General features: G+C 37.0%; 1 protein-coding gene across 7 annotated transcripts in view; it reads right to left on the bottom strand.

The window, feature by feature from the left end:
- Window positions 1-26,456, bottom strand: part of Ogdh (oxoglutarate dehydrogenase Nc73EF) — a 314,890-nt gene that overhangs the window by 212,357 nt on the left and 76,077 nt on the right. For all 7 annotated transcript variants that reach the window (XM_067134984.2, XM_067134980.2, XM_067134986.2 and 4 more), the window contains one exon: window positions 9,888-10,143. In XM_067134984.2, the coding sequence (XP_066991085.1) occupies window positions 9,888-10,143 (256 nt within the window). The remainder of the gene's footprint in view (window positions 1-9,887; window positions 10,144-26,456) is intronic.

The following is a 26,456-nucleotide window of genomic DNA, read 5'->3' as shown; positions in this document are numbered from 1 at the left end:
TATAGCTCCTTCATGCAAACAGTAATCAAATAAGTATTTCAGATATAGCACTATATTTTTGCAAGTAATCAGCTTCATTTTCCGTATCAAATTCTAATCACAGAGAATTACAATAATTGAAAATCTTCCACCTTTTTGATACTTTTTATTTGCTTTTTAGCAAATTGTCAATTATAAACAATTGACATAATTGACAATTTGCTAAAAAGCAAATAAAAAGTATCAAAAAGGTGGAAGATTTTCAATTATTGTAATTCTCTGTGATAGCACTATATCCCAAACCATGGGCTTTAATATATCCCCAGAAATCTTATGAACCACAGCTGTCTTTCTAGCTTTCAACTTCAGTATATTTTTATGAATGTCTTCTTTATCACAGGTAAATTTCAGTATTTTGCCATTATTAGTCACCTCTTCTATCAGGACTTCATACATCCAACTACCTTTACATATTGCAGACTGAATACTTCTGCCTTCTGTAAATCCTCGCATATACACTTCCCTTTTCATTAATGATCACAGGAATGTCCTTCCTGGAACCTATTTCTGCCTTAAAGTACCTATACATGTCCTTCCACTGCTCCCTAAAATTCACGTTGCTCCCTATTATGTTTGTCATCATGTTATCTTTAACATTTAACAACAACATGTTAAATGTTAACAAGTGACACCATCAACATGTTAAATGCTGAATACTGTTTCATTAACATTGTGTCCACACTTAATAAACATGTTAAACTTGACTTCCTTTGTCTATATATAGGTAGTTCATTATATCAATTTGTGGTAATACATTTAGGTGGTGTCTAGTATTTTCAACAAGGACAATGGACTCAGATGAAGAGGATTACCGGGCGAGATGGCCGTGCGGTTAGGGGCATGCGGCTGTGAGCTTGCATCCAGGAAATAGTGGGTTCAAATCCCACAGTCGGCAGTCCTGAAGATGGTTTTCCGTGGTTTCCCACTTTCACACCAAGCAAATGCTGGGGCTGTACCTTAATTAAGGCCACAGCCACTTCCTTCCAAATCCTAGGCCTTTCCTATCTCATCGTCACCATAAGACCTATCTGTGTCGGTGCGACGTAAAGCCACTAACAAAGAGAAAAAAGATGAAGAGGATTTGGCCTTTGTTATTGCCACTGTTACTTCTTATCATGATTTAGAAATGTAGTTTTACTAGGCATATTTCCTCCCCTCATCCTGCTTATTACTTCAAAAGCAAACCACTTTGAATTGTCCGCTCCCGCTCCCGACTTTTCTGAACTAACTGCAATTCTGGACTGTACTGGGAGCAGAAGGATGCCAGTTCTTTCTCAATGCACTCGCGGGAACAATTATAGATAATTTTGAGTTCCTGGAAACTGTCAGCTTTCATTGCTTTATTTTTGTATTCCTTTGATGAGACAACCCACAAACAAGGCCTTTCTATTATATCATTAATTAAGTCCAGAGTAATCTCCTTGCTCCACTCCATTTCTGACTATAATTTTTAGTACTGGTGTAGTGCAGAGAGAATGACATACGTGCCTGTACTGTATTTGTAGCTTGGAGTGAAAAAAAAGCCAACATGTCAAAAGTGTTAACCTCAACATTCTGAATTAACATGCAAAGTCAATTGGAAGACACAATCACAATATACATGTCAATTGTAACATATTAAATTTGACATGTTGGTGTTAAATGTTAATCAGTAGAAACTGGCCTTTAGCTGATTTTTTTTACAGAATTCAATTTCCTAGTGATGTCCTTCAATCTCCCCTTACTCCCACAACCATTCCTAACTATTTCTTTCTGATCTGCACTTCCTCCTTAATCTCTTTATTTCCCTGTTATAATATAATGAGAACTCCACCGTTGCCCGGTCCCAAGTCCGGGATGAGAAAGGAGGACGGTTGTAAAGGGTCGTCGCCTTGACGTGAAATTGGCGAACCGAGTATAATTTTTCTTTTGCCATTTGCTTTACGTCGCACTGACACAGATAGGTCTTATGGCGATGATGGGATTGGAAAGGCCTAGGAATGGGAAGGAAGTGGCTGTGGCCTTAATTAAGGTACAGCCGCAGCATTTGTCTGGTGTGAAAATGGGAAACCACGGAAAACCATCTTCAGGGCTGCCAACAGTGGGGTTCGAAGCCACTATCTCCTGGATGCAAGCTCACAGCTGTGCACCCCTAATCGCATGGCCAACTCGCCCAAACTGAGTATAAACTGCCGGTATAAGCAACCCATCTCTGAGCTGTCAACATCATCTTTTGAGGGTGGAAAAACGGCTGGAGGATAGGGCACTCTATTGTCCTGGGGATAAGAAATTGCCCCCAAAGGCAGATAAACCAACATGTTCTGGTCAACAGCATAGAATGCAGAAGGCAAGCAGAAACCATCGCATATTCTCCCCAAGAACACCTATGATGAATGAATCTTCATTTGAATTATGTAACTAGCAATTCTGTGATCACAGCTCCTGAGCAGCATGATGACCGGCCTGGCAGAGGAAGAAACAGGGCTTCTCAGATCATTAACAAACAAAATCCTTGCTTGAAAATAGGAACCTGGAATATTCAAACTATGCTCTGAATAGCTGAATCATGATGGAGAGACGAAAATGAATTTGAAAGTGGGAATTACAAAGTTCTATGTTCGAGCAGTGAAAAAGGACAGGTAGTGTTGGTTTCGCTATGAATAAAGTTGCTTCAAATGCTCGCCTATGGTAAAGTTGTAGGCAATAGGCTAATATGACTTGTTTTTAAGCAGCTCTTGTGGATATAGTTACCATCCAAGTTTATATGCCCACTTCAACCAGTGATGATGAGGTCAAAGTAATTTATGAGACACTTGAAGAGTTATTGTCAAAGACGAAGTCCAGTGACAATGTTATAATAATCGGGGACTGGAATACTGTAGATGGAGAGGGAAAAGATGGAAACAAAATTGCTAATTTTGTTCTTGGCACAAGAAATGCATGGGGTCAACGCCTTCTTGATTTCAAGTAACAAGCTTTAACAGCTTCATATTTGTTAAAAACCCATATTGACTTCAAAATCACGTAGCAAATATTTAAGAATAAACTTAAATACAATTATTCTTAAATATTCGCTACTTGATTCCTGATTTATGTAAACAAGAACATTATGTCATAACCAACAGTTGGTTTACAGCACCAGCAAGGCATAGATATACATGGAAGATGCCGGGGGACATCCATTACTACCAAATAAACTACATTCTAGTTAAGCAATGATATAGAAATCAAGTTAAAAAATCTTTGGCATTTTCTGGGAGCAGATGTAGCATCAATAGCATCTGATAGTAATTTGTGCCCATTTGAAATTTAAAAGACCTTTTAGGGAAAATAAGAGGTTGAAGTGGAAGCTTGTGAAGTAAAGGCCAAAAAGTAATATAAAATAGCCACTGATAAGTAAATATTAAGTGCATACTCTCATCCAAGTGATGTAAACCAATTGTGGACAAGGATCAAGGTTGCGATAGAAAAGGCTGCAGGCGAATTCGTGGGACCAGTTAAAAGGGTTAGTTGTAAGCCATGGATTACCAATGAGGTACTTCAGAAAATGGATGAAGAGAGTAAGTACAAGAATGATCCTTCAGAGGAAGGCAGAAAGAAATATCGAACGCTAAAAAATGATATTGACGGATCGTGTAGAACACTGGAAGAAGAGTGAAGAATCTTGAAGTGCCAAGAAATTGTGAACATCTGGAACAAGAAGGCAAATCAAATTTAGTTTACAAACAAATTAAGAAAACGTCAAGGAAAGAAAAAGGATTTTGCACAAGGTTGATGAAGGATAAAAATGGTGTTGTGTTGTGTTATGGACTGTTTTGAAAATAAAGAGTTATGGAGAATGTTTGTAAAGGATTTGTACACTGAAAATGTTCCACTTTCTTGGACATCAGCAGAACTTGATGACAGAACGTTCGAAGAGGATGGTATAACTAGGCAAGAAGATTTGAAGTTGCCCTTAAATATCCATGCGACAGATAATATACCTGCTGAGCTTATTATGAACAGTGGTGAATTAACAAAAGAATGGCTTTTTGAATTAACTGCAAAAATTTACAAACACCGCAAATGGCCAGAAAATGTATTCAAAAGAAAACAACTCCTACTGGTTGTAATGACTATAGGACGATAAGTTTAATCACTCACACATCTATACTTCTTCATATCATAAAATACAGAATGGAGAGTTACAATGAACACAACCTTGGCGACACTCAGTCTGGTTTCTGTACAGATTTGTTGACACATGTCATAGTTACACTTTTAAAGGTACATATCTGTTTTGACACTACTCAACAATTGCTTTAAACCCATCTCATAGGCTGTTTACATTTTTATTTACCACTTTTGATTGATCATAATTGCTTTTTTGAATTTTTCACATTCCCCTCTTATCAGCCATATCATACAGTATTGCCTAATAGTCCTACTTTTACAACATTCCTATCTAACACATTTATTTTTAATTCTGACAAAGATAGCTTCATGATCACTTAATCACTTGGTGTAAGAGAAGGCCTAATGGTCTTAACTACGCCAATAAAGACATTTATCTATCTATCTATCTATCTATCTATCTATCTATCTATCACTTCAGCTTCCCAACAAAGCACATCTGGTTTCATCAGCACCATATCTAGAATATTTTTCCCCTTAGTTGTTTCCATCACTTTCTGATTCAGCTGTTCTTTCCATAATAACTTCTTCACCATCTGTTGGTCATACTTTCTGTCATTCGTATTCCCTTCCCAGTTAACATTTGGCAAGTTCAGATCACCCGCTACAACAAAGTTCCTCTCTGTATTGTTCCTCACATAGCTGATTATCTTATCAAATAATTCTGCATCAGTGTCAGTGCCAGCCTTGCCAGGCCTATACACCCAAAAAACATCAAGTTGCCTATTGTCTTTAGAGACGAGTCTTACACCTAGAATTTCATGTTCCTCATCCTTAACTTCGTAGCTTACAAATTCTTCTTTCACCAGTATAAATACTCCCCCTCCTATCGTTCCTAACCTGTCTCTGCGATAAGCACTCTAGTTACAATTTACAAACTTCTGTGAGAAAATTTCTGCATCCATAATATCACTTCTCAGCTATGATTCAATTCCTATTACAATATCTGGTAAATATATACCTACAAAATTACTTAATTCTACCCTTTCTTTATAATACTTCTACAGTTTAACAATTTTATGTCATCCTTACTCAAGTTCATCCTTCCTATACTGTCATCTCCACTCCCTAGTCCACCCCATTTCCTGAATTTACCTCCCTATAACTCTTCCAAACAAACCTCCTAACGTATATGTACCATTGTAGTTGAAGTGAAGGCCATCTGAGTGTAGGTACCTACTTCCTACCCACCCATTAGGCTCTATAAATCTCACTCCCAATTTCCCATATACCCATTCCATAGTCTCATTTAAATCCCCAATAATCCTCCATTCAGTATCCCTCCTACACAGTATCCCACTGATAATCTCTCCTTCCTCAATCTTCTTCAATCTTGCTGTAACCAGATCCCAAACATCTCCAATTATGTTAGTATGGATTCAACTTGCCTTATGTTGTTGGTTCCAACAAGGAAAATTACCACCTTCTCCTTACCTTCCTCCCTCCCTTCTATTCTCCTCAATATCTGCCTTAACCTAATTCCTAGATAACTCTCTACCCCGGTTCTCTTTCCTCCACATACGTCGGCGTACGTTGGTTATCACGCAACACATACAGCTTCTGAACGTAATGCGAAATACAAGCACAAACAGGCTTACTGAGTTATTCAATCAAAACCAGAGAGCAGAACTGAACTTTCCTGAGGCTAACAGCTTGCTTCACAAAGGTGTACTTTACCCTGTAAAATTCAGGAAATAAAGGCCATTTCCTGTTTTCACGCAATTTTCCCCGACCTGCCTCCTGTGGCGAGGGCTCTAATCTGTGTTGGATTTCACGTTCCTTTCACAAGGGATGACAAAGAACATTTTCAGGGTAGGAAAATGTGATCATACTAAGTGGTAATTGTGAAAATTTCTGATACGATAAGCAACGTATTTTTATATTAGATTTAATAAGACTTGAATTGGAACTCCAAATTTAAGACGTGCTTAGTGAGAAATAGTCTTAAAGAGGAACGCACTAACGAGGTTTCACTGTATTTTCTCGCATCTGTTTAAATTCCAGAAAGGCTAATCCCACGTAAATTTGTAGTGAAAAGGTTATCATCACTCTACTGGTGCTTGGAATATGTTTCCATGATATGTATGAGGTTAAACATAAGAAATAAGAGGTTAACAATAAGAAAACAAACATTTACCACAGAAACCACTGGAGTGATACTCCTCTAATTCTTCAGAACAAAACTGAGCATATGCATTGATGTCTCAGAAGGAAAAAAATAAAAACTAGTAAACTGTAGTATGAAAATATGGAAAAAACGCCAAGTTTTTAACCTACTGATTACCGCTGCATATTTATTTTAGTGAGTGTAAGGCTTTTACCAGACTTTTACAAAAAAATCGGATACGACAATTTGTCGTAGCAAGTAAATTTTTCACTGTTATGAATTCTCGCTATAGCGGACTTCTACTGCACTACAAAATGCAAATGTTGAGCCTCTTCTTGGCTCAGTTATATACCTAAAGTTATCTTTGTACATACTTTTAAACATCACATCATATTTCTTCACCATATTATCTAGGAACTGACAAAATCGCAATAGTCTACCAGCCTATTAATGCCAACACCATGTAAGTTATACACAAATCATAATTTCACATGTGAAACTAATGACAATATTCTGCAGGCTACAACTACCTCTCACCCCACAGGCTATTATACAAAAGTTCTGACAACACACACTAAGTTAACCATCAATGATTTCAAAGCGGGAGATAGTACAGTAGATACAATTTTATGGTGAATTATCAATAAATTATCAATACGATGCACAACTGTGGTATCAAAACACACAAAATCAATTTTTAATCAATACGTTCAAAGGACAACTGGAGTTTGCCATCTTGCTCTTTTAGTACAAAATTACTCACAGGATATTTTTAAAAATCAGGGAGAATTAATAGGTTAAGCAGGAGGGCAGGAGTAATTGTGTAAAATTGGGAGTCTCCCACCTAAATCAGAAGAGTTGGTAGGTATGTATAATGGACTTCTACACTAGAAGTTTGTAAAGCCACTGATGCCATGATTAACTGAAAACTCTCATTCGCTGCCACCCAAATACTGTAATACCCCAGCATATTTAAAATTATGGTACTCCAATAATGGTTTTTGCAGACACGGCATCCGAGATATGGAAAGCAGTCCATTTTCTGAAGGGGTTGCCTGTTTATTAATTACATTAGATGCTTGTGCACAGGTTCCTGGAGTTGGCTTGTGTAAACATTTGGTCTTACGAACATTCAGCTAAAATACCATTTAGGATGGCTTGAAATTATTCCTCCGATTGTGATAGGTTAAAGTTGTCATCTGCTTACTGAAGACGCATGCTGGATGTTACTGATATCCTGTCTTAGCATTGTGCCTGTTAAATTAATAATTAATTTGAGAAGTTCACTATTCATGCAATATGCAAAATTAGTATTCCTGGTAGAATATAGCTATTAACTAGCAAGAGGATTGTTGACATGCATATTAGACAAGAGAGTTGCTGCTATCACACAGACCTGTTCCAACCTGGTCTTAACTTTGAAAGATGCTATATGATCACAGTAGATATCATGCAGCCATGGAAAAGTTGTAAGACTGTTACAAAATTTCATGGACAACCAAGAATACTAAGGATCTTCCAAATGTTGCAATGATGAGCCGAGACAAAGGACGTTAATAGATCTATAAAAGCCACGGGAAGAGATCAGTTCATAACACTTCTCCTCTAGGTTCAAGTTGTGAAGATCAAAGCTAATGTATGTCCGTTTGGTCCAAATTGAAACCCAGTTTGGGGGAGGACATGACAAATCCAGTTGTGTACAGAAAGGAATTTGAATAGGAACACACAATAGGAGAAACACGACAAGTCAGTATTTGAAGAGGGGACAACGGAAAGAGGAGAGAAGGACAAACAGAAAACGTGCTGCAGATGAAGTTGGGAAGCAGATAAAGGTTTGTCGTAGGCTGAAAAGAAATGGATGTAGAACTGAGATTGATGATGAGAATGTAATCTCCTCTTTCTGTTATTTCCTCTTCCCACACTGACCTGCCATTGTGTTTATCCTGTTATGTACTTATTCATAATCCTATCTTCCTATACATGACAATTTTTGTTTCTGATGACCAAACAATGCTGAGATACAATTGCAGTTTTCTTGACTACTTTAGAACACTCCTGTGAGGCAGTTGAAAATTATTGATACTAGTCCACCATCTTTTGAATCTGAACACTACTTAACCTCTTAACTGGGCATGACGTATATATTCTTACGCTCAATGTTAATGGGAAGGCAGAAAGAAATATCGATGACGAATATATACGTACGCGTCTTTTACCGCGAATATCTCCTGGGTATGACGAGCTACTTTGCCGCGTCGTGTATTGTCGCCTTAATTGATGTTTTTCAAATACCACGTCACGCTTCTTGAAGCTTATTTGTTTATATTTTTCAACTGTACGGTGCTACTTGTACGCAGTAGGCCAAATATGGCAGCATCTAGTTCAAAGCGTAAGTTCGAAACGCTCGAAGAAGGCGAGATTATTCAACACTTAGAGAATGATTGTGACGATTTATCTTATCAGAAATCCAAAGGTGAGTGGTTTGATACAACTGAAGGTGAGTCTGATAGTGAAAGTGATTCAAGAGAATGAGAATAAAGAGCAAGATGAACAGCATGACGAATCGGATGAAGGCGAAGTGTTAGACATGTTTCATCCTTTCCCGCCGCGTGGTGTTTCACGCCAGAAATTCGTATTTTCTGGTACTAGTGGTGTAAATGTGGACTTCAACGATGAATCCAATGTGTTGGAATATAGGTGATATGTTTTGACTTATTGCCGAACAAACCAATTTGTATGCTAAACAGTTTTTAGAAGCCCATCCGAACTTGAAACCACAGTCACGAGCGAGAGATTGGGTGGATACAAATCCAACTGAGATAAAAACTCTAATTGGACTTCTAATGCTGCAACGGATAGTTCATAAGCCAGAAAACAGTATTTCTCAAAACGGGAAAGTATCGCAACCCCTTACTTTTCGAAAATATCTCTGAGAAAAATCACTGCAGTTCTAGTGAGGTAAATGATGTAACTGACCGTGAAGTTAATGTAAAATCTTTCACAATGTAACTAGGATGATGTGTAATTCATAAATATTCCTTTCTTTTATTTGTTTTAATTTTAGGTGCTAACATATGAACATAACACTCAAATTTCAATCAGGTAAATGACCGTACAGTTAATGAAAAATAGTTCAGAATGTCACATGAATGATATGATATTTATAAATACCCCTTGCTTTTATTTGTTTCAACTTACGACTGTAAAGTATGGGCCAAACTCTCAAATTCCAACCAGGTAAATGACCTTGCAGTTAATGCAAAAAGAATAAAAATTTCTCTAACACAAAAATTAATTAATTAAAACTCCTTTATTTTACTTTTTGCACCACAGATGAATGATATTAATGATAATACTAACTTTTCTGCCTATCCTGCCGTGTAACAACAATCTGCTGAAAAAAATACACAGGGGAGGTTACACCAAGCACATGAATAATACCCAGTTAAGAGGTTAAGGATGAGTGCATAGATGCATGAAGTTATATTTATTTTTTAAGTTCAATTAGAACTCTGTTACAGCACAAAGCATTATAACAAGGCAATAAATTATTAAAGGCTAAAGAAATTAGAGAGGGACAAGAACTCACCCAGTTGCTCTTGTCAGTCTAGCCAGTATGAGCCTCTTTTCATCATTGGAGATTTCAGTAATACCAGGAGTCTCCAACCTCTGTCGAATCCAATTGCACTGTTCTAGTGAATTGATGAACATGAACTCCACTCCAATATGCTGGCAGTAGGCTTGCTCAAGACGGCGGAGGATCTCACGTAAAGATAAAGCCTTCTCTTTACCACCAATAAAGGTAGTAGATGGTAACTTGAATACTCTCTCCATATCTTCCTCCTCTGCAGGTGAAATACATCAACTCAACACTATCCCCTAGTAGAATATAAACACAACTAATCCCAAACCACAAATAACTTGAAAAAAATAACTGATATCCACTTAATAAATACAAAGGAAGGTATGAAAACCTAGCAATCAACATGCTTCAATTATGAAAATTCCATATTTCAGCAAGGATGAAATATATAATGAAAAAGAGAATTCAAACTGATTATGAAATGTACACTAAGTAGCAGTTACATGGACTGATTATATATTTAAAAGAAACATGAAACAAATTCTCTCTTATTACATGTTCCCAAAGAAAACATGGAAAATTATGCTGCTATATTTGATAACCTCAAAAATGATTTCTACACAAATACATGATGAATCACTCTAATCAAAATTATTAATATCACAGAGTAATAACTTTGTTTTTTTCAACCTGACTACAGATTTTAAATGAAACTTTTCCCTAAATACAAGAGCATGTTTCTTATAAGCTTTCCATGGTCAGAAAAATTAGCAGAATGAATTAAAAGAGACAACTTTTATTACACCTGCAGATTTTTGACAATTCATGGTCATTGTAGAGGGGCAAATACAAGGCTCAAAAAAAGTTTTGCATGTAACAATTTCACACAGTTATGGCACATCAAATATTTTTACAGTATGCACTGTAGGTCAATGTCTGACACACACTTAGAGAATCTTCTGTATTTTTCTGCATTGACGTGTTCTTGATATCTGATTAAGAAGCTCCTTCCGGATTGTCCCACTTAAGTTTTTTTTTTTTAGTACATGTTAGCTTATAAATGCCAGATTCCTGGAATTCGTCATCCTTAAGTTTATTAGCTTTATTGTGATTAACGAACCTATGTTTCGTGTTGTTGAACAAAATACAGAAGATTCTCTGCCATGGGAAATCATATGAAAGAGACTAACCACAAATTCACTAATATCAGACAGGACATTCAAATCATCTGTATGATCAATAAAGGAAGTCTAATGAACAACCTGGAAAAGATCCACATCGTTCTTGATAAATTAGAAAACGGTGAACAGAATCTTAATGAAATCAACAAGCAAAAAAACTTCTTATACGAGCACATCAGTAAATACTTGGAATGGACAGACAGGAAACAGACAAGACGGACAAGAGATATAATCAAACACAACATAGCAGAAGCACAACCTAATCTTCCTCCTCCCTCACATGATATATTAGATGCCGACAGAACTCTAATTCCCTTCGCTCCAGAGCATTGCACGAACTGTCAGACTGTGTCACATCGCTACTACACTAGGTCACACTCAAAGACAGACCCTCTGGACAGCGCAGAATAAACCTTTTCCAAATAAGAACAAGAGGCAAGATGCCCTGATCAGATGACCGCCATTTTATAACAGAGGAGTCACCAAAGAACTTTTACCAAACAGTCAACACAGCAATTTGTTTCATCATAACCTAAGAGTATCACTTGTGCTTATTATCCTAATGTTTTTTCATCTTAGTTTTTTCTTTATACAGCTGAAGATGACCACTAAGTGGTCGAAACATGTTCTGTAAGTGGTAATATATATTCAATTTTGCCTGAGGCATAAAATAAAGTATTGATTAGGTGGTTCTTTATATTAACTTCTTGATTATAACATCGATACGGTCATGAAATGGACGACTTTTAATTAAAATGAAATATCAAAGTTCATTAATACGAGAAATGCACGCGAATGTGCGATGTTTATTGAAACCTGTGTATCGCGACGCATGTATTGATTGTCAATCTCTCGTTCTCATGTGCTGTTTGTGTTCGTTCACACCAGTCTAGTAAATTCTAGACTAGTCTATTTCTGGAGCCCGTTTTAGTAATTTAGTGACAATTTCAAAGATAGCAACTAGTGGCTTTTCTAGAAATTTCAGGAGCTATATGGAGACAATTCTGGTGAATTTTAATTTATTACTTGATAAAAATAGGATTGTGCTCGCATAATCGCGCAGGCCCTGATGCAACATATTAATCTATGCATTTGCTAAGTAATGGCATCTAAGTGCACGACTGATTCACATGTGTGGAGCACGAGTTCATACTATTTTTGGAAGGCTTATCAGAGACCGATCATCTCACTCGCACACTTCCTGTGAGGCAATAGAGATGTGTAATTTTTAGCCTTGTTGCAACAGGCAGGTTTTGAGACAATGAGAGTTATTATATACCAGAGTACCACTGTATTGTGCAAGACATGTAGAATAAGCAGTTCTGACCAATTGTACATCCTGATTTTTCCTGATTTTCATATCAAAATCTCCTAATTTTTGGTTCTGTAAAGTTGACAGGTATGGTAAGCAATTAAAACTACCATGTGAGTTGACCGTGCGGTTAGGGGCGCTCAGATGTGAGCTTGCATCTGGGAGAATGTGGATTGGAACCCCACTGTTGGCAGCCCTGAAGATAGCTTTCTGTGGTTTCTTACTATTAACCAGGCAAATGGTACCTTAATTAAGGCCACGGTCGCTTCCTTCCCACTCCTAGCCCTTTACTATCCCATCATCGCCATAAAAATTATTTGTGTCTGTGGGACTAAAATCAAATTGTAAAACTGCAATTATGACTCTTAATTTAGGCTACTTACATCAATCTTGCAGTTCTTACACATCTTATACTTGTGTAGTGCCCTGGTGCTGCTTGTTCCGAAAGGCCTTTGGCCTACTAAAAGCGACCACTCCTCACCCCGAATGCCTGCAGATTAGAAGTGACGCGTGGTCAGTGCGACGAATTCTCTGCGCAGTTATTCTCGGCTTTCTTGACTGAGGCCGTTATCATACTATCGGATAGCTACTCAAGTGTAAGCCTCTGGATCTCTCGAACCAGCCTTTAGATGGCCGTCACGCTTCCCGAGACCACGGGGTTGGCACCATATTTCCCCAGCATAGCGAATATTATAAATACCTTTAATAACAGACCGCTCTTGTAATAGAAGTTGTTTTTAACCATTAACATTAACGAGTATTTTTGGGTAACTGCTTCAGTTATAACTGTTAACAAAAAATAACCGCTAAGCCCATCCCTAGTTTCAGACAACAGAGGAGCTGTCAGGACCAGATTCTTAGCATGTACCAGGTAATTGAAAAATGCTATGAGAGGAATAGACAGTTATGTTTGTTGGTCATAGATCTAGCGAAGGCATATGACAGCAGTATCGAGGAAATATATGTTTACCATACTAGCGGACTGTGGGATTTAGGGTAAATTATTAAAAGCAATCAAAGGCATTTATGTTGACAATAGGGCTGCAGTGAGAATTGATGGTAGAATAGATTTCACGTTTCAGGGTACTTATAGGGGATACACAAGGCTGTAATCCTTCACCTCTGTTGTTTATAGTATACATGGATCATCTACCGAAAAATATAGAACAGCAGGAAGGGATTCAGTTAGGTGGATATGTAGTAAGCAGTTCGGCCTAAGCTGACGAATTGGTCTTAATGGTAGATTGTGCCAAAAGCCTAAAGTCTAATACGAAAGGAGGTGCAATTAGTATGACACAGAAATTAGCATTTCCAAGACTGAGTGATATCTCTAAGTAAGAAACCTAAGAAAATTGAATGAAATAATAATAAAAACAACAACAACAATAATAATAATTTTTGGAGATGCCAAAGTTACATGTAATGAATTTCACTGTTGGTCCATATTGAAAATTTATATACTATCTTAAAACAATCCTTATTAAAATGTTCAACCTATTTAATACATTATATTCGTCTGAATACTTATACATTACAATCAAATTGGGACATGTTTCACCCTTAGTTGCAGTAATCATCAGCCTAAAACTCTCCCCCAAAGTCCGACTCGTTGGCTGAACGGTCAGCGTACTGGCCTTCGGTTCAGAGGGTCCCGGGTTCGATTCCCGGCCGGGTCGGGGATTTTAACCTTAATTGGTTAATTCCTACAGCACGGGGGCTGGGTGTATATGTTGTCTTCATCATCATTTCATCCTCATCACGACGCGCAGGTCGCCTACGGGAGTCAAATAGAAAGACCTGCACCTGGTGAGCCGAACCCGTCCTGGGATTTCCCGGCACTAAAAGCCATACAACATTTCATTTCTCCCCCAAAATCACAATTATCGGGATTCCGATTTTCTTTTGAGTGTAAGGTTTTGTAGGTTTTCTGTAAATTTGAAAATTGAAACTATTACTTGTGCGTGTTGTGGTCACGTCCAAGAAATTTAAGTTGTTAATTTCCTCTTTTTTTGTAAATTTTATATTATTATCTAGGGTGTTGAGGAATTCCAGGATTTTATCACTATTATTTACTTCGTTGTCTATTATTACAAATGTGCCATCCACATAACGTAACCTAAGTTTCTTCTAAGAAGTCCATGTATATGTCTGCTAATATACCTGAAATGGGGTCACCGACAACAGTATTTTAGCGCCAAATATTAACCATTGTTGGATGGTAACACACTCAGTTCATTGCCAGGCCTTTCTGGTGGTATATTTTACCATTGACGGTAAAACAGTTGTTCGTTAATACAAAATTCAGTAACTTGATGAACTCTTCAATTTCAAACTTACTTAAATGGCTGTATCTGTCGAGATTACTTCTAATAATTTTGACAGTTTCGTTTACTGGGATGTTGGGATACATGTTTGTTATGTCGTACGAGAACATTACATGACTGGGTTGTAGTTTATACTTATTTAACTTATTACAAAAGTCTACTGAGTTTATTAAGGGTTCTGTGTTATAAAATTTGTAACTTTTTTTAAAGGAATATGTGTAGATATCTTGAGGTTTGGTAGGTCGGACAATTTCTACTGTTTATTATGGGTCGTATGGGAGTTGGTTTTTTTTTTTTTTTTTTTTTTTTTTTTTTTTTTTTTTTTTTTTTTTTTTTTTTAAAAAGACTCAGGCTGTGGGTAACTTGGGGTTCATGTAGACTAGTTTTTGTTGTTCCAGTTCTTTTAGAAGGAAAGTTGAATGTTTTAATAAAGTTTTTAAATTCCGTTGTGTTTTAATTATCGAGTCTTTGTTGATAATTTTGCATGACTTGTCTGAGAAGAATTCTTCAGTTTTATTAATATAATCACTTTTATCAAATACAATAGAGACAATACGCGACACTTACGGATTTCGCCTGGCTAAAATGGGAGGCAATTCAACGGTGGCGCTCCTAGTGACTTGACCTGAAAAAAATCACGCTTAATTCAAATATCAATGGAAATGTATATACGGAAATGGATAAATAAATTACGTCTAGAAAGAAAGTGTTATTGAGATATTAACTTCGAAGTTGCTAAAACAATTCTGGATAAATGAATGAAGAATTACTTAAAAGGTTATTATTCAAAGACTGAAATTAGACATATAAACAAGGTGTGAAATGGACTGCTGTGAAATGGCTTGATCTTTCATTTATGCATTACTTTTTTAGCTTTAGCGTTCCTTCCTGAACTCTTACGGTTGGATTTGTCTTTTTTCCCCATTTACAAACATTGTATCATCACATTAAGACACTTGTCAATAAAAATATCGGCACATTCGTTACACATATGATGCAATGAATTAACATTTAATAGCTGGACAATTTTCCTCTTAACATGAAGCCTACTAACAGAAAGAAAATCTATAAAATCCCGACTTTAATCTAACAGGGATAAAAGAAAAAAAAGTATGAAAATATTGTCGATAGTGATGCTTTGAGGAATATTTACGTACAATTAGAGAAAAAATGTAACATACCCTTGGCTGTATAGTCAAGGATTTTTAAAGTCGCTGGCCTGGAAATGATCTGAACAGATCTTATAATTCTTATATAAGTGTAACGTCCCTTCTTTCTTGTACACCTTATCCAAATCACTTCTGTGACATTTCAAAAACCCACAGATCACACCTACAACAACACATCGGTATTGAAGGTTAACTGCTGCACTATACAATAAAATATGTGTATTACATTTTAAGCCAGTTAAAACATGGATCGAGCAGGTCAGAAGATTATTAAGTACTATAAATATCTCTGTCACTGGAAGAATATAATTATATGCAAACACAATATTACTTACATTTTCTTGTCACGAGGGAACCTGAAGAACGACCGCTCATTTTTCTCTACTTCGTAGTTACTGCAGCCAAACACAGCACATACCTTTCCCCTCATGTTGAGAGGAGATATCAAGGAATGACACACTACTATTTAACTATGTCAACTCAATGAAAATGCATAAATAACACCAAAAACTTCACACAAAAATACACGTGCTCTTATGACAGAATCATTAGTTTTCAGGTCTACTAGCTAGAGAGAGCTCCAATAGCTGTCCCTCGATATCTCGCTCAGTGTCGCGTATTGTCTCTACTGTATTTGCTTTTATTCATCAATACCGCAGCTCCCCAACAATTATATTATTAAGTTTCTATTTTCGTTTTTAGTTCTTGGCTTAGCTTCTGGTTGGTGTAATCAGAGTTGCTTTTTATTTCCTTGGCTAAGACAGGGATTTTCTTTTTAAACTCATATCTTGTATCAATGTGTTCTTCCAAAGTTGATGAATAAGTATTATACCAGCATAAAAATACATTTCACCACAAATTTAAAGCTTAAATTATTTTTTTTTTTTTTTTGCTATTTGTTTTACGTCGCACCGACACAGATCTTAAATTATCATAATTCTCCAAGGCCATCCTATATTTTACATGTAAACACGTTGACAAACAACAAGAAGTCTAATTAACATTTAGACTATTTTAACCAGATGATGAATCCACTGAATGATTATAAATTTATATGGTGTTTCGATTATACATAGTGTTATGCGAGTTTAAACTATACTATAAAATGGACATTGACCTACAAGATAAAATATGGCTACGAATTAAAGAAATTTTAAGAGGTTTTAAAAAACAAACTTTCCTTTGAGTATTATTGAATAGGGTAACTAAAACAACATCCAAATAATTTTTAAATGCATTCTGATCCTGTGAATTGTTCATAAGTGTACTTATGTGGTGCTTTCTTTTGTATAATGTGCAGATGTAATCTTATTCTATAGGACATTGACCGAGAAGATAGTGCTACAATATACAAAGAATATTTTAACGGGCTTCAACACAAATGATCCAATGAGCAAGTTAAAGACTGCTTTAAGAATTTTCACATATTACTACAATTTTCTACCAGTTAGTTAAAAATTGACAAAAATGTACTTTTTAATTCATATTATTTTTACACTTAAGTATTAAGATAGTCTATAAGAGAAAATCGGGATCCCAATAATTGTGATTTTGGGGAAGAGTTTTAGGCTGAAGACGCCCGCAAGTAAGGGCGAAACATGTCCCAATTTGATTGTAATGTATAAGTCATAAGTAGAGGAATCTGTTTTTCGGAAAGCATGAATTCACAAAATTTTTGCAAAATTTTACAAATTTGGCTCAAAAACACGTTTAAGCAAACTTGCAAAATAATATACGAAATTATTTGGAATTGAATTTGAAGGTTACGATGGAGATTGGAGGCAAGTTGTGGCAATAAGGTATAGTATATCGAATATCGCTAAATTATCTTCCTGTGAAGCGGGAAATTTATCGTATTCATAATTGCGTGTAACGTGACGGTGTATTTCCTCTTGCCTGTTGATTTCCTATTTTGTGCTGAGTTTATTAAAAAGTTTGTGACAGTTTTTGATCGAGAAAAAGAATTTGCATCACAAGGATTTTACGTGTTTGACGAAATGAGAAAGATACTGATGTGCAAATACTACAATGTGCGACTTGAGTGGCAGAGAAAGGACAAATGCCTGAAACATATTAATAACAGAGTTTCACATAAAAAGAACAAGGAAAAGGTGCTAATGACGACAGGCATCAGAAGACAAGCTAGTCTCACAGACACTAGTTCAGCAACAAAAAGAGCGAAATACGATAAAGACACATTAATTTTATCTACAACTCAAGCTTTTATGGAGGCAAATATTCCACTGGAAAAAGTTGAACATCCGAAGCTGAGAGTGGATGGAGAAATATATACCAAGTTTGTGCAATACTATACATCTTTTTTTCTGAGGAAGAGATGCGAGGTTATGTTTTTCTAATCACTTTGTGCGAATTATGATAGTTTTATTGTTAAATGATACTTAGGCCTAGATAATGCATGCTAGTCCCCTCATTTACTTACAAATATATCATTTAATTCATTCAAATGATATTAAATAGCCCTCTAACATTAGGCCTATTGATTTTTTTTTTTAAGGTGCTGGAGACTTGCCCACAACTGGAAGACTGAAGGAAGGTTCTGTACCTTGGATCATCAAAGAGGAGAAGGAAAGATTAAAAGAAGCTGTGTAAGATGAGAGTTTCAATTCTTTGTGATGAAACAACTAATAAAAAAGGTCAATGTGTATTTATAGTTCTGATAAAAATGTGGCGATAGTATAGTTCAGAAGTTATTTGTAAGGGGAGTGAAGTTATTGCAAATGCTAATGCTACAGAATGTTCACAAGTAATTATGAGTGTAATTCACAAACTCAAAATTCGGTACCAGAATGTAGTTTCTATAACTTCAGATTCAGCAAGTTACATGGGCAAGTGTATAAACACAATTAGGATTCTAGTTTCAGAAGGGTTGGTATACACGCAGTGCTGGGCTCATACACTGAATATGGTGGGCAGTGTGTGGACCATGGAACTTAGTGCTTTGAACCCATGTGTTGTACAGGCAAAACACATCTTCCTTAATACACGAAAGAGAAAGCATGCATACATATGAAGACAAACCCACTAAAGCTAAACTCTTCCCTATTCCTGTGATCACCCGGTGGAACTCATGGTTTAAAAGTGTTGAGTACCTTGGAGAATATCTTCATGATCTAGTAGACATTGTTGAAACTATTGAAGATAAGAGTGTTGCTCTGAACTATTTCAAAGCCTTGACCTCAAATGAAGTAACAAAAATTCATTACCTATCTATTTTTCTTGTTGAGCATTGCTCAAAATGTAGTAACTTGCTGCTCACATAAGAAAGTTCCAACATGCCGTTAATTCATGTACTTAAGTCTAAGCTTAGTGACCTTTACAAGGGCTTTAAATTACTAAGAGGACGCCTTTTTTTCTTTTTTTAGACAACCTCATATAAGCTTTCCAAATTACCAAAACAAATGCAGACGCAATTAACATCTTTGTTTCAATCTGTAGGTAGAGCAAGCCTGAAAAAGCTGAACCAATGACATAGGAAAGTGAATCAGTCCTTCTCTCGGTAAACTGTTTGATCCAAGAAGCATAATGGGAGGGGATTTAGAAAATGATGAACGCTCATCTAATAAAGCAAATTCCAGTCTTACGAGAACTTTCAATGTCAGAGTACCTTGAACCATACACTGTGTTTAGGAATCTAGTCACTAGTTCATGTAGAGCAGGTACAAATATAGATGTGATTGCCATTTTTCTTTCCCTGAAACCAGAATATGAGCATTTTGTGGAAGCTGCAGTGAAGGCTTTATGGATCCCAGTCGGTAATGTTGATAGTGAGAGGGTATTCTCAACGTACTGTAATGTCATGTCTGACAGGAGAACAGCTCTAACTCCCAGTAATATGGAACTCATGGTATCTCTGTCTTTTTCAGACTGATATGTAAATTATATACTTGTTAGAGTGACAGCTGATACAATTTTGTCAAACTTCAATGTGGGAACAATGGCAGGAAGGCATGCGGAATGAGGAAATAAAGGTTACGTTACAAATGAACTTGGGAGTGAGATATAAAAATAATTGAAAATAGTGTTGAATACATTGTTTCTGGGATGGCTGAGATGAACAGTAACACTCCGGAATTTCTACTGATGGAGCTGTATGCATAAACCGGCTTCGGTGGTGGGGTCATTAGAGAAGAATGGAGGAGGATAGGTTACCTAAGAGAACACTGGACTCTGTCATGAAGGGTTAAGAGAAGTAAAGGGAATAAATTGACAATACAATATATCAAGTAAATGATATTACATAAATCTTGGGACTAGTTTCAGCCACTTAGTGGCCATCTTCTGCCAAATAAAAATTTAACAGATTATGTGATAACTAAAACATATGTATACCAGAGAAAGACAGTGCTGTACGAATAATTACAACATTAAAATATATATACTAACAAAAATTAAGGTTATAATCTTGTCACGATATATCATGTTGACATCATCATCATCATCATCATCATCATCATCATCATCATCATGACATTTTTTTTCAAAGAACTGCGGCAACCTTCAGTCAGTTTTCTGTAGTTGGACTATTGCTTACATAATCTATATATATAAAATAAAGAGTTTTGTCTGCACATTGCTCAGAATTTGAAAAGAATGGTATTTCTGTATCGGTCATGCCCATAGTAACAAGAAAATGCACTTTCTACTTCTCTTTAATTTCTGTCTAATTATGTACACGCATCACGAGAAAACGGCTGAAGAGAATTTAATGGAAATCTGTATGTAAAGTCGGAGAATAAGCAACTACAATCTAGGCCATAAATCATTTTATTCCTGCTGAGTGAAATGGTAGTTAGAGGAAGGCCTAAAATTCAATTCTCAAATATTTATATTACTGGTCCCATCGATAAATACTACATAAGTTATATAGAATTAAATTTTTGATCATTTATCCTTATACATTTTTGAACATTAAAACAAGAATAATAGTTAAACACCACCTTTCCAATACTTATCTTTCCTATATTTAGGAAATAAACATTACAACAGGCGTTGTAAGATGGGACATGTTTCGCTTAACAGTCGTAAGCATCATCAGCCGAAAATAAATCTTAGCCTAAAGTTAGGTCAGGGCCCTGAACCTAGTGTTCTTAACATATATGGCACCCTAAGAATCAACATTTATATTTATAAAATGAAAATAGGCTTAAAACTAGTGTGAAAAAACATGGAATGTTACAACATGGCTAAGAGAAAAAACACAATCGAGTTGAGACAGAGGATAAGAACAGAAAGTAGGCTACAATACAGAGCTGGTAGTGAAATAATTAAAATCATTAGGATATCATTGTTACCAGTCAGTCAATCAGAATGTTCAAACATAAAAACAAGAGTGAAAATATATAAGAGTGTTCATCATGGCTGAGTTAGAAAAAACACGTAATCGTGTTGCCAGAGGTTAAAAACATAAGGTACAACACAGAGCTGGCAGTGTAATATCAAACTCATGGCTGCCAGTCAGTTAATAAGAATGTTCATATATAACAAAACATGATGGTTATACTTTTTTAAGTGAAGAAATAATTAAATCACACTCTTGTATAGATACGTGAGAACGGGCGAGAGAAATCATATGTCGTAGCAGACACGGAGTAGTAACACTTCAAACAGGATTGATCACGTCTGAAGCCGCTTCATTTTTGCTGGGAGTTCAAGACCAAACGGAAAAAAATATGATGCCAAGTGTGTGAACTGAAATCTCTTATGTTGGATGAGCGTTGAGCGGAGACATTAGCCGTTGACTTCAGGCGTGATCAATCCTGTTTGAAGTGTTACTACTCTATGTCTGCTACAACATATGATTTCTCTCGCCCGTTCTCACGTATCTATACAAGAGTGGGATTTAATTATTTCTTCACTTAAAAGAATATAACCATCATGTTTTGTTATATATGAACATTCTTATTAACTGACTGGCAGCCATGAGTTTGATATTACACTGCCAGCTCTGTGTTGTACCTTATGTTTTTAACCTCTGGCAACACGAGTGTTTTTTCTAACTCAGCCATGATGAACACTCTTATATATTTTCACTCTTGTTTTTATGTTTGAACATTCTGATTGACTGACTGGTAACAATGATATCCTAATGATTTTAATTATTTCACTACCAGCTCTGTATTGTAGCCTACTTTCTGTTCTTATACTCTGTCTCAACTCGATTGTGTTTTTTCTCTTAGCCATGTTGTAACATTCCGTGTTTTTTCACACTAGTTTTAAGCCTATTTTCATTTTATAAATATAAATGTTGATTCTTAGGGTGCCATATATGTTAAGGACACTAGGTTCAGGGCCCTGACCTAACTTTAGGCTAAGATTTATTTTTGGCTGATGATGCTTACGACTGTTAAGCGAAACATGTCCCATCTTACAACGCCTGTTGTAATGTTTATTTCCTAAATATAGGAAAGATAAGTATTGGAAAGGTGGTGTTTAACTATTATTCTTGTTTTAATGTTTATATCTGATGTCCAATATGGTCTACAATGAGATTTATTACTTGTAATTATACATTTTTACCGTAGCAGCTATGATAATACAGATATTCATGAATTTGCCTTTTTGTTTCCAAGTCCATATAAACGCCTAGCCACAAGAAAATGGGTTAACAGATTCAATGAAAATTGGTATGTACAGTTGGAGAATAAGAAACTACAGTCTAAGTTATAAACAATTTTATTCATCCTGGATGAAATGGTAGTTTAGTGGAAGGCGCCTAAAATTTAATTTTTAAATGCCTATGTTATTGGCCCTATCGAAAAGTACTACAAGACACAAATAATAGAGAATACAATTTACGATCATCTATGTTTTATTCAGTTTTACTGTACTGACTATAATAAGAGTGGTATTTCAGAGTCGGAAGAAAACTAAATGTGAAGCCCTACAATATTGAAAGCTCATAACATTGATCAACAATAACATTACATTGACCATTGTTTCTTGTAATGTTCTCTGTCTCTTATGCTGCCACTCAACTCCGACAGATGGGATTACTGCTGCGTACTGAGTATAGCAGCCAGACTGAATATTGGCGGGAAATAGCTGGGGAGTTAGAAAACTTTCTTCTTTAGCATGTCATTTCCTGATACTGCTGGTACGTAACACACTGGTTCATCACAGTATTCCAGCTATTCATTTCCTACTTTGACACGCTGTTTTGAATGAGCAGTGTGCACACTTAAGGCAGAGGCTCACTTAGCAGTAGTATGACCTGGTCTAGAATTACAATTTAGGCCTATTCCAAATTATAGCACCACAATTCACTAAATAACTCAATATTCAACCATGAAAAGAGAAGTTTCTTAAGAAAAGCTTCTTCCTCTTCACTTTTGTTAAATTCTACATTCATTTTATTCCAAATTAGCAGTGAAGAGGGTGTTTCTCCTCTGGCTTGGAGGAAAAATTTGCCTCCAAGTCAGATAGATTTTTCTGCCGCCAGTGTAGTGAAATGAGATTTTCCGACTCATCAGGTATTTCTAGGAAAAATTAGTAAAAGAGCATAGCTTTTGCCCTGGAAATCACCACTATTCGGGGCAAAAAAAGACTAAGTGTGATCACGGCTTGGTCATTCCAGCTCAGGAACTTTAGACTCTCAGATCGGCAGCGTAGTACTGTTCATTAAAAGTGAGAAAATGTGTGGTTTTTCATTTGAACAAGTATTTCATATGAAAGCATTGCTTTTAATCGCACCATTCATCCTAAGGTCATTGTAAAGACCTATGTTCATTGCAGTTGGGAAAACCACTAATACAGCCTTTCTGAGGATGTAAAAAACCAGGTGGAGAGTGCCTGCCATTGTAATGAAAGGTCCCCAACCTGATTGTGACTGATGGTAGGCAAGCGGGCCTACCATTACAATAAAAATTCCCTAACCCAATCTTCATATCAGAAAGGTCATTTTATGACTTCCCCGTCGCGTTTCTAGGGTAACGTTAAGAGCTATGCAATTTAATACAATCTTGCTCACAACGTGTACACTACCTAACCTAGAATTCTGTATACAATGTAGAATTCCGTAGCGAAGCACAGGTACATCTGCTAGTGACCATATAAATATTTAATAATTGGTGTATGCAGTCAACATAAAAACATCATATTGCGACAATACAGTCTTTTTCTGGTATACATATGTTATAGTGGTCACATAATCTGTTAATTTTTTATTTGGCTGAAGATGGCCACTAAGTGGCTGAAACTGCCTAGTCCCAAGACTACGCAGGACACACACCACCATTATCATCATCATGACAATTTTTTCTAAGAACTGTGGCAACACTTTGTCATCAGTTTTCTGTAGTTGGACTATTGATTACATAATGACCATATAAATATTTAATAACTGGTGTACGTAGTCACCTGTCACGCAGTCACAGGGACAGTGACCCCGTGTACACTAGTGTCCAATAGTTGAGCTTAATCACTAAACGAGGCCAAACCGCCTGATAGGAATGTCAGACAGGTTGCTGAACAAACGGAAGCTGACTCACACACCATATGCCACACAACTTGTCCAAAAAAAAAAAAAAAAAAAAAAGTGTCAGAAAGATTCCGATAGCTAAGGTACACTTTTGACAACTAACAAAACTTGGCAATGTATGGTTACCCCTAACGACCGCACATGCTTCGCAGCGATGTGGCATGCTCTCTATCAGATGGTCCAAGAGCTCTTGTGGCAGTCGATCCCATTCCTCCGAAAGGGCAATGCGAAGGTCTTGGAGGGTCCTTGATGGAGGCTGACGGGATGAAATTCGCCTCCCCAATGCATCCCAGGCATGTTCTACAGGATTCAGATCTGCAGACCTCGCTGGCCAGTCCATGCGATTAATGTCTTCCCCAGTCAGAAATTCATCCACCAGAGCAGCGCGCTGCAGTCGGGCATTATCGTCCATTAAGAGGAAGTCTGGACCAACCGCACCTCTGAAGAGTCAAACATGTGGTCTCAGTACCTCATCCCTGTATCTCCGAGCGTTAACAGTGTTCCTCGGACCACCCATGAAGATGTGCAGGTCCGTACGACCATTCAACATGACGCCGCCACCTCCACACTGGTCCCGTTCCATGATGTTCCTGTGGTTGTATCGGCTACCCGGTTCTCTCCAGATTAATGTGTGACGGGAATCGTTCTACGAACTGAAGCGGGATTGATCTGTGAAGAGCACCTGCCTCCATTCATTCATGGTCCAGTTTCGATGTTGACGGTTCCACAGTAAACAGGCCCGTCTCTGTGCTGGAGTGAGCGGGACGCACACCGCTGGACATCGGGCAAACAGCCCTGCTGTTCTGAGCCTCCAGTACACAGTTTGCCGGGAAACGGCAACCCCTGAGACGGCTGCAAGCTCCGCCGATAATTGTCTTGCAGGTGCACTCAGATTTCGTTGGGCGGTTAAGGCCAGACATCGATCCTGTTGTGGGGTGGTTACTCTTTGTCGACCTGGTACTGGCCTCGACTAAGATCTCCTGTGTCTTGAAATAGTCTCCAAAGCCTAAAAATAATACTTTGTGGTACATTCAAGGATACGGCAACTTCGGTCTGTGCATGGCCTGCTTCCAGGCGGCCGAGTATCCTACCTATGCAAAACGGGGTCCAAATGACGTCGCGCCATTATGTTGTCACGTTCCCCACGAGGCTATACTCCGCACATTATAACAGGGCACAGGCACTGGCTGTGTTTACGTTGCGGTTATTACCCCGCTAGTCAAAGCAAGGAACACTTCTTTCCTTTACAGAGCAAATACGTAAGGTTGGCATATACATATATCGTGCGATTTGCGGCCTATTTTCTGTTGACCTGCTTACCCGTAACTTATACTAACTTTTAGACACTAGTGTACATAGACGCTCAGCAGGCAGTCTACTACATGGTAGCATTCTGCAACTAGTTGAAGCCTTCTGTCCATAGATGGCATGACATATAACATCATGTTTGAAATCTGAGAATCTGGTTTCCCTCTCTTAGTGTTGGAATGAAAATTCTATGTTGCATCATGTAGCAGGAATTTGTTCGTTCTCAAGGTTACTTGATTCCAGCTTGGCAGTCAGCAGAAATAGCCTGAAGTAGTAAACTTTGATTACGAGGAATGAAATCGCATGTATATTACAGGATAGCAAAGAGTGAATCTGGCAGTGGTAGGAGTTTCAGAAAGTGATATAAGTTCGTTTACTAGCAGGGAAAGTGACAGCAGCGTGACAACATGTTCAGGTGAGAATGAGGGCGAGTTTGAATACAATAGTGATTATGAAACCCAGCCCACCTCCAAAAAAGACAAAGAAGGCAAAGGAAGACAGCTTAGAAATGAGTAAAACAAGTGATAAAACTATCCAAATATATTTGTACAGAAAATTGTGGAATAAATTCTATCATAAACGAGAACCTCCTTCCAGATTTCTCCCTTCTAGACATTTTTCAACACGTGGTTCACGACTCTTCATGGGTGTGATAGCTATCAAAACTTTAACAGCTATGTCAATCAGCTTTTAACAAAAAAAATCCCCATTCCCCCTCAATGAGGTAATGGTTTCACACAACAGGAGATGAAATCGAAAGTTATTTTATGTTACGCAGTCTCAT

Source organism: Anabrus simplex, chromosome 1 (assembly GCF_040414725.1).
Source record: "Anabrus simplex isolate iqAnaSimp1 chromosome 1, ASM4041472v1, whole genome shotgun sequence".
Lineage (NCBI taxonomy): Eukaryota > Metazoa > Arthropoda > Insecta > Orthoptera > Tettigoniidae > Anabrus > Anabrus simplex.
The sequence above is the reverse complement of the archived record's forward strand: the minus strand, read 5'-3'. Positions and strand labels throughout refer to the sequence as shown.